General features: G+C 33.6%; 1 protein-coding gene across 3 annotated transcripts in view; it reads left to right on the forward strand.

Annotated features, from left to right (window-relative positions):
- The window catches only part of LOC135203233 (hemicentin-2-like), a 423,654-nt gene that overhangs the window by 368,723 nt on the left and 44,931 nt on the right, over positions 1–10,000 (forward strand). For 2 of the 3 annotated variants that reach the window (XM_064233007.1, XM_064233008.1), the window contains 2 exons: positions 2,737–2,933; positions 9,734–10,000. The exon at positions 9,734–10,000 is cut by the window's right edge and continues 27 nt beyond it. In XM_064233007.1, coding sequence (XP_064089077.1) covers positions 2,737–2,933; positions 9,734–10,000 — 464 coding nt within the window. The remainder of the gene's footprint in view (positions 1–2,736; positions 2,934–9,733) is intronic. The other variant, XM_064233009.1, reaches the window with a different exon arrangement.

The following is a 10,000-nucleotide window of genomic DNA, read 5'->3' on the forward strand; positions in this document are numbered from 1 at the left end:
TGCTTATAAAGGCATATTATGAGAATCATAAAATACAAGAATAAAAATCCTGTAACTTATGCGTTATTTCCGTTGATATATATATTATTATATTATATATATTATTATAATATTATATGAATATATATATATATATTATTATATATATATATATAATATATATATATATATATGCAGAAGCCAGGTACTATGTCGTACCTACTAAGTAAATGGGGATATCAATCCACAATGAAGTAAATTCCTCTTGTAGTTTAAAAATATATAAGTTCTTGTATAGGATTAGACACTTTAGTGAACAAGACCACAGTTGATGGTCGAAAGCTCTAATCCTATACAAGAACTATATATTTTAAACTACAAGAGGAATTTACTTCATTGTGGATTGTATCCCCATATATATATATATGTATATATATGGATATATATATATATATATATATATATATATATATATATATATATATATATATATATCCCAATTTGCCTTTATTAACACGTCTTTGTGTTTCCAAATACTTAAGTTCCTCGTTGGTTAAAAAGCAAGAATGGAGTCTCTCATGTGACAAAGCCAGGCGGAGTCCTCCCGGGATGGCAGAAGGCTCGCTCAGCGAAAACATCATTACTTCTATGACGTTTGCACTGGAATCCAGAGGAGCTCTCTCCCCTTCTTTCGTTGAGGTCGGCTTTATAGTGCTTATAGTATGGGGTACCTCTAGTTTATCTTAATTTGCTCTTCGTTGCTTTCTTTGAGCAGTAATGATCGATGGTTGTGGCTGCACTAATATAATCCTCTTGTACTTTTCTTCATGAAGGGTCTTGTTCCGGTCTGTGGCAGACAAACAACGAAGACTTCTTGCGTTTGTATCAGGCGTCGTCACTTTGATTAAATTGGAAGAGACGTGTAGCATCAATTTTCCCTCTTCGAATTGCAAATTACTTAAAGAATTAGGTATTGCATAAGATCACATTCACTAAGAGATGTCCCCGATGGGTAGCATTCCTAGAACTATCGCAAACTTTTGTCTAACAAAATGACGTAGATGTCCGGTGGTCAACCTCGAAAAAAAGTTTTGTATTTATTTATCTATTTTTTTTAGACGAATTTGATGCCTTCATTTGTTTCTGTCTTTGGTGGTGTTGCCATAATGGCTTGGGTCTTCTTAAACTTATCGTGTGAAATACATATGTTTTATCTCTAATAAAGGAAATTCAATAAGTTTCTTTTTTGTAGTTTTAATAATCAATTAATAAAGGAAATACATCTCTGTGTAAATAATAGCATAGATCATATGAGTTGCAGTTATTGAAAATAATTGATTTTGCTTTCATAGATTTATAAGGAATATTTAGTGGAATATTACAAAAATCCTGGGGAACGAAGTCAATAGGAAGTTGTACATGTAATCAGGTCATATCTAGTTGCTCTAAATTCTCTTGCCGGTGCTCTTAATAATGACAGTGTCAAGATCGACGCACTATCCTTTTAGCAAATTAGGCTAGAATTTCAGCTTAATGATAAATGGACTACTTACCAAAAAACCATACACAAACTCCGTCAATCCCAAAATACCTGTCTATAGATCATTCTGTTTTTGTAGCCTTGTAGGTAGTGATTAGCAAGTCTTGCTCTTTCTTGCCGAAATAGAATGCTTTTAATGATTTCAAATCTATTTTGGTTGCAATTTTCTGAATTCATAATTTTTTTTTACCGATAGTACCATTTATCTGCAGTATAATTGATGTTTCTGTGTTTTGAGTTCATCTAAAGAAAGAAATGTATTTCATAATTTTTTTAAACAACTTAATGTGGCATTTTAGTATTGGTTCTTGCAACAATTTTATTTTTGCATGTATCCTCCTTGTGAAAGAGCCCCTTCATGCAATAAACATCAGAGATATATGATATGTAGTCACTTAAGTTCACTAATGTAATATTTCTTTCCTCAAAAGGAAACTGATACAAAAGTATTATCAGCTGGAAGGGAGTTTGAATAGTACGAAAGGATTGCTTGCAAGCACAGAAGCTATGGAAGAACTACTAAAAGTTACATCCAGGAAAAGGGGAAAATTTTAAGATTTTAAAAGACAATAATTCAAGTTGAGTACGGATGAATTTGAGCACGAACCATACGAGGAAGAAATTATTTGCAAAGGAGTAAAGTTTAAACAGTAATAAATTTTAGAATATAAGATTGATTATATCAGAAGAAAATGCAGTTTTTATTGGGTTGTTTAGATGTTTGAAATTTTTGAAGTAGAGAACTGAAAAAGACAGGTAAAAATTAGAGGTCATATTATTTAAGTCACCAAAGCAGGAAGGTTCTTGAGTTTCCCATCAGGATAATCACACAGTGTTGCAAGCTAATAAGGTTGTAATGAATAATGAATATATTTTTCTTTCACAGTCTTATTCACTGCTTGATTCGAAGAAGAGTACGATCACAGTTGTGTGACTGCAAGTAATCCATTAAGAAACAGTCAGAAGGAATAAAAAAAAATAACGATGTTGTTAGTTATATGTGCAATCATGGTCAAGTCTTAGTGTTTTGATTTCCACCGAAAAAGGCTTTTTAATGAATATTCATGAACAACATCAAAACTAACCTGTCATCTTTGTAGTCTTAACCTTTTCGTTGCACGGTTCGCTAACATTTCATTTGATATATTTTCTATCTTAACTGTAAGCATTTATACGAATTTTAATGAGTTATTTCACTGAGTTCCTTTCATATACAGAGCCACTTTCAACTGGAGGTTGAATGGATCGGACAAAACCTACACCTCACCTGGGGAAAGGTTACCCTGGGGCCACCTCGCTTCCCATTACACATTTTTAGGTGCCACGGACAAGGACTATGGAGCCCTCTTCTGCTGGGCTAACAATTCTATAGGCAAACAAGAAACGCCTTGTGTCTTCCAGATTATCCCAGCAGGTAGGTACAAAACCAATAAACATTCTGTGACTTTGGCTGTTTCTCTTTTCTTATCATTAACAGTGTGGGTGAAACAACGTCTTTTGCTATGAGTCATCACTGCAGATTTAACTTATAACTAAATACTGGGAATGAACAGGTAAAGGAATCAGACAGATGTAGTGAAATGAAGTATATATATGTTTTGGGAAAATCTTTCGTCTTCCATCCATTCATACATATTAATCAAGGTAAACGGTACATTGTAAACGATTGGAATAAATAATCTCCTTAAACTAGAACTGAAGGAATACGCCAGGAAGCAGTACTCAGTGCTATTTAGCCAATAACACTTCTCAGAATACATAGTTGTCTTTACACGCGTAAGGAGCAAATAAGTTCAGCTCGCGGCCCTACGTTTTTTGTTCCTAGGATACCATGGTCAAAACAACATTCTTAAGAGGACTCTTTCTCCTCTTACTTTGGATAAATACTTAAACAAATATAACTATATATGCATACACACACACACACACATATATATATATATATATATATATATATATATATATATATATATAGTATCATCGAGCTACAAATGTCCTTAATATCTAATTCGCTCTACCTCGGAATTGATATATTTTCATGTGTTTAACCGAAGGGGAATTTTATTTAGCCGATAAGAGATTTGTCGGCTCCGGGCGCGAACTATCGACACCAAACAGATCCAGAACCACAGAGAACCTTTAACCCACACCGCCACCGCAAGAGGCTTAAAGCTTCACTGTCATCCTGGATTTGTTTGGTTTCGATGGTTCGCGCCCGGGAACCGACAAATCTCTTATCGACTAAAAAAATTTCCCTTCGGTTAATCATATATGAAAATATATAAATTCCGAGGTAGACGAATTAGATATTAAAGGACATTTGTAGCTCGATGTGTGTAATATGAATCACGGTAATGTGATATGACTCATATATATATATATATATATATTATATATATATATATATATATATATATATATATATATATATATATATATGTGCGTTGTGTGTGTATGTATGTATGTATGTATGACTGCACATGCATATATGCGTATTAATTAATGCCTTATAATAACACTGATCAGGTAATTTATAATGAATAATTTAAGAAGAAATCACTTTGCCCTCCAAAATGGAGAACGAACGTTAGCGGATAAAGTAATTCGTGAAATAAGGTAAGTCCTTCTCAGAAATGTCTTGGAAGAAACAGAAAATCATATATGTAAAGTATCAAGAATGTTAAGATTTAGTTTTAACCAGAAGAAAATCTGTAATCCTGCAACGTTGTTCGCACATAACGAACACGAAAGAATTTCTTCTAAATAAAGGAAGCCTTGGTGTCTTGTTCTGATTGTGGTGAAGGAAGACAATCTAAATATTGCCTTAATGAAATCTTAGTAAATTTATGTTATACAAACATTGATTCCATTATCTTGGCACCTATAAATGAGCTAATTAACAATAACATTATGTTCATCAAATGGTGAATGGATTTAAATATGATGTCTTTCTTAAATCATCTTTAAAAGGTTCTTTGATCAACAGATGTGTTGATATAATAGATTGTTTGTTATTGGCAGTCGTAGATGTCTTAAATGCTCTTCATACATGAAGAAATTTGAATTACTCTCGCAGTTTTTTCATTAGATACATCTGGGTTATTATTGGTAGTCTCAGCTTCAGGTATACCCTTCACATAGATAAACAAGCCAAATCATTTCCTCTTTTTTGTTTCATGTAATATATTGGCCATCCATTGCCGGTGATCTTAAAATTGTCATATTCTTTTGCATCGATTATTCTTATAAAATATTTAGGGTTTGACCGGTAAGCTTAAGATTTCGTACATAATGAGAAACTTTGCATTACCTGTACAACGTTGATTTATATGCCCAGAGGCATACTAGTCCCTGTCAGTGAATTACTAGGATTTTAGACAAAGTAGGTAAATGAATATTCCATTCGGCCTTCAACATTGTCGGGTAATCCTTTGCTTTGTAGAATGTTTTGTCATCAAACAGCAGTGATTTCGTTTATGACAAATGATGAAAACCTAACAGGTTTATTATATTAGTGGAAAACTGAAGTAACTCAGTTATTAAAATGTTATGAAAATAGCAGAGAAATTCATAATAAGATTGATTCTCGAGATGGAAATATAATACATTTTAAATAAGTTCAGAAGCCTTGAGTAAGGTGAAAAGGAAACTTACAAAGGACAAGTAGAAAGAAAAGAAAGAGCAGGTTAATAAAGAAGGAGAGACAAGGGTAAAAAAAAAACGTAACAAGCAGTAGGTAAGAAAAAATATATTAAATAACGAAACCTGCAAAAACGTTGACCAGAGCCATTCCCTGATGTATTGCCTTTAACGGGAGAGATTGCGTAGATAGGGGAACGAGAGAGTTTGATAAACAGAAAGACGAACGGGACATAATGAAATTAGGGACTTCGTTAGGGAGATCAGAAGACTCTGAAGAGTTGACGAATTGCAGAACGACCCGAAAAGAGAAATTCCTTGGAATGTGAATATAAATGATCGCTCCACAGCTCTCGGCCATTGGGAAATTTGGCGTTTCTTGAATATCAATAGAAAAAAGCATTGGCGCTTTGTAGATTGAAATGGGGCGAGGTTAAATGGAAATGAGAATTTTACGAAGAGTGTGAATTAGAAATTGGTATCTGAGATGTTAATAACAAAGGGGAGAGTTGTAGCTGAATGTACGGCAGAGTGAAAATTGAATGGGAGTTGGAGCGTGAATACTATTCGTTGTTGACTATCGGTTGATAACCCTAGGAATGAATAGGAGACAAAATATTCCAAGGAAAATATACTACATGGTTTGAATAGAGACGTGTTACGCACGAGGGTTCCAAAAGTTGTCACAACCTAGCGATTCTTATGTAAGCAGGTCTCTGATAGTTGCTGAACGTTTTTGTTAAATAGAATTCCATAGATAAATGAATTCAGAAATAACGACAATAGGCCTTTTTACAAACTCTTAAAAACATTTGGTAAGTATATTTCTTGAAAATTGCTCCTTGTTTCATGAACAGAAGACCAGTGGCATATATAAGTATGTACATACTTACATACGCAAACGCACATAAACCTACCACTGATTAGATATAGACACGCACACACTATATATATATATATATATATATATATATATATATATATATATATATATATATATATATATATATATATATATATATATATATATATGTATATATATATATATATATATATATATAATATATATATATATATATATATATATATATATATATATCTTCATTGAAACTGGATGGCATTTAGCGGAGATATTTCTTCAGGAAAAACAAAGTTACAAGCTTTCTAGGACAAACAGTCATTATCAAGTATCTAAGGTACTTGACAATGAGGACTGGTTGACCTAGAAAGCTTTTTCCTTTTTCTGAATAAATATTTCCACTAAATACCATCCAGTTTCAATGAGGTACAGTTAGTTTTGTATTGATGCACAGAACAATTGTGTAAGTACTATATATATATATATATATATATATATATATATATATATATATATATATATATATATATATATATATATATATTCTCAGTGGTAGGCGGTGACTGGGAAATGTTAATTAGATAATTCAGTTGTCATGGATGGAATCAAATTTCACTGTGGAAAATTTCGAATAACCTCATTATCACACTTGATTTATTGGCAGAAATCTGGAATAATCATTTAAAAATAGAGTCAAATAACTTACAAGTACAGATAGATAAGTGGAAGCTATCAAAATATAAAGGAAATGAAATTCAAAGTCGCATTTGAAATTGATTCTTAAAATTTAAAAGTAAATTACTAAAGACTGGAACAACCTTTGACAATCACACTGTTGCTAGTTTGATGCTGGAATTATTATCTAGCTCTGGTTTAATGTTCTCAAGGACTAAAGACTCGGCAATGACGAGGTTTAGCGTCTGGTTGTTCAAAAATACTACAGTCAAATCTTGGTCAGTGAGAGTGGTTTTGGGTTCAAATGATATGTAGGAGCTACTTCCCTTTGACTTACACTTAGAATTATAGAACACAGGGATCGCTCTGTTAGAACGATATTTTCCCTTTTTAAACCTCCCTCATCAAATTTGATGTGCTAGAACCTTATTTAAATTCATCTGTAGAACACAATAAGGAAAGTTTGGCAATTATAAGGGTCAATTCAAAGTGTACTCCTCGATCTCTTCATTATCGAAAAAAGATGAATTTTGGAAGATCTTCATTCATAGTGATAGTAAACAATTTGGCATAACACATTCTAAAGAGTAATGACTCCTAATCGGTGAGTTGATTTGACATAGATGCATAAAATGAAAAAAGATGTTTGTTATTTAGACATTCACTGGCCATCCATCGATAAAATGAGAACGAATTCATTTCCTTTTGTGTTTTTCGTTAGTCAGCTTACACCTGCCTCTCATTCAAGAAAGGTTCGCTTCAAAAAGTGTTGCTTCTTATTTCAGGTATCCATAGATATGCAGTGATTTTATTCATGAAGTATATTTTAGGTGACATATATTTAACTGGATGTCGTCGCTGACGATTAATGTGGTTGTAACCAGCACAGCAAAATATACATGATTATATGCACCTATGCATGGCAATATCTCTGCGTGTGTGTGCGCGTGTGTGTGTGTATGTGTGGTTGAGGCTGCATGTGTACATGCAACAGAAGATGATGGTGTTCATTTGTAAGTCCTTCTGCGTGGCTGTTTGTTTTATTTTATCCAAGTGTGCTATTGAATGTCTTTGCACCTAGAGACTTTGTCTTCACTGAAATACCTTTACTTCGCTAACACATAAATAATGTGACAGATTAATTTCTGTATTTCTGTATTTGTTTCTATATGCATTTACGCTTTTTATTTTTGTTAATGTTTGTGCTTCTGACGATTCAGGTTTTTTTAATCAAAGAATTCGTGAATGATAGGAAAACCAGTCATTATCACTTCAGAAAAGGTTACTCTTATCAGATCTCATGCTGTATTTTCCAGGACATCGTCTAGAATGATATTTGTTTCTCAGCAAAAGATATTGAAGTGTCCAGTATACTACTATAGAATATGCTTGTGTTATGATTAAATTATATTTTGGTCCTGTAACAGGAAGTAATAGCTGCTATATTTTATTGGTGCAATTTGTTTAGTTTAGCTTGTGGATTGGAGTCAGAAAATAGAAATTAAATCAGAAAAAAGAAACAGCTTGAAATGACTGGATTATTAGCATAATAGGTTGATTTAAGAATGCTGAACTACTCGAAGCATCCCGTGCAATTCGTGTATCATTAGAATTATATAAAATGAACTATCATTTTGCAAAACGGTGTACTGTTCACAAGGCACTGTGTGCTTCAATAATACCTTCATTCCTTTCTCAGTTATGGTTTTATAATTCCAGATGAGTTACTTTCACCTTCGTCTTTATTATAATGCTTATTATGGCAATAATGCATGCACCTTTTCTGCTGTTATAAGAATTCCTTAAGTTTAAGTTATTTATTTTAAGCTGGTGATCCTTCATGATAATAATGAAATATATTTCCACAAAAATACCTCCAGTGTGAAACGAAAAAAGATTCTCTATGAAAACAAGACGGCATTTCGAATGGAGGTTTGTCAGTCCCCCCCCTCACCCCCGGGTTTCAAAGAGCCTCACGTGAAGCAACTCCACAACACGAGAGAAAATGACTGCTCTCTTCCAAATTAATTTCATCGCATAATCCACCTTTAATGTTCTTTAATGTCAGGCAATTCGTAATCAAAGAGGAAAATAAGCTTTTGATTAAAGTTTGAGGAACCTCAAAATTTTGTTTGATGGGACAATAGCTTTCGTCGTGCCGGCAAATACATTTTGGATGTGACTATTTTAATTTTGATTATCACTTTTGAGTGAGAAATTCTATGCACGTCCGTTCTGTATGTGTGTATCATTGTATCATTTATTACGGTTACTTATAATGACAAGGATTATGACTTGTTATCCAATATGTAACAAATAAACCAGGCTAAAATGGACATTCACGATTTGCATTGTAAAGAGAATGATTTGAAGTATGGCATTAAAATCACCACTGTGTAATGTGACCTAGCTTTGTGTCGATGCATAGGCAGTGTTATACCGCCCGTATAATAGCTTTCAAAGAAATTGAGCGTGTTTAACAAGATAACAAAAGTACCATTTACCTTCTTATAGAATATTACGTATATCAGTAGCTAATGAAACATCGTAAGGAGGGTAAAGATACTGTTTGGGGGAAGAATTTCAGCAGACACCATAACTTACCCATATTGTAATGATCCTTGAATTTCCTGTAGGTTGTCACCATAAGACTGAAATAAAAATAAAAGGCGGACATTTCCCATATCGAGGAAAAACAGTGAAACTATAAATTGATATTGAATTACCCACATGGAACAGGAGGTGAGAGAAGGCCAAGATTAATTCCGTAATTAGTAATGTCTTTTGAAAATGTTTCAGTGAAGAATTGCCATCATTAAATATAGCTTATTTCTACCATACGTGTTAAGCATATAACCCTTTACAAAGTGTACGTATATGTATGCACACACATACACGAAGTTGCACCCAGACAGTAGATCATGCACGAAACGAACAGTGCTCTGATGCATTAGTTGTGAAAAGATAATGATGATGATGATGATGATGATGACGTATTGCTATACACCAGTTCTGAACCGATTACGTATATTTCCATGCAGGGCCTCCATCCTCCCCGGAGAATTGCGAGATCATCAACAATACAGCTGAGAACATAGAGGTGATGTGTGAGCATGGCTTTGATGGGGGGATGGAGCAGGCATTTCTGGCCGAGGTTTATGACGAAGAAGGTGCCTTGCATCTGAACCAGTCCTCTGGCGAACCTCAGTTTTCTGTCGAGTCCCTCCAGCCAGGGACGACCTACACTATCAGGATATCAGCCTATAATGATAAAGGAAGGTCTCAGCCTATTTCTCTAACTGCCGTCA

Source organism: Macrobrachium nipponense, chromosome 33 (genome assembly GCF_015104395.2).
Source record: "Macrobrachium nipponense isolate FS-2020 chromosome 33, ASM1510439v2, whole genome shotgun sequence".
Lineage (NCBI taxonomy): Eukaryota > Metazoa > Arthropoda > Malacostraca > Decapoda > Palaemonidae > Macrobrachium > Macrobrachium nipponense.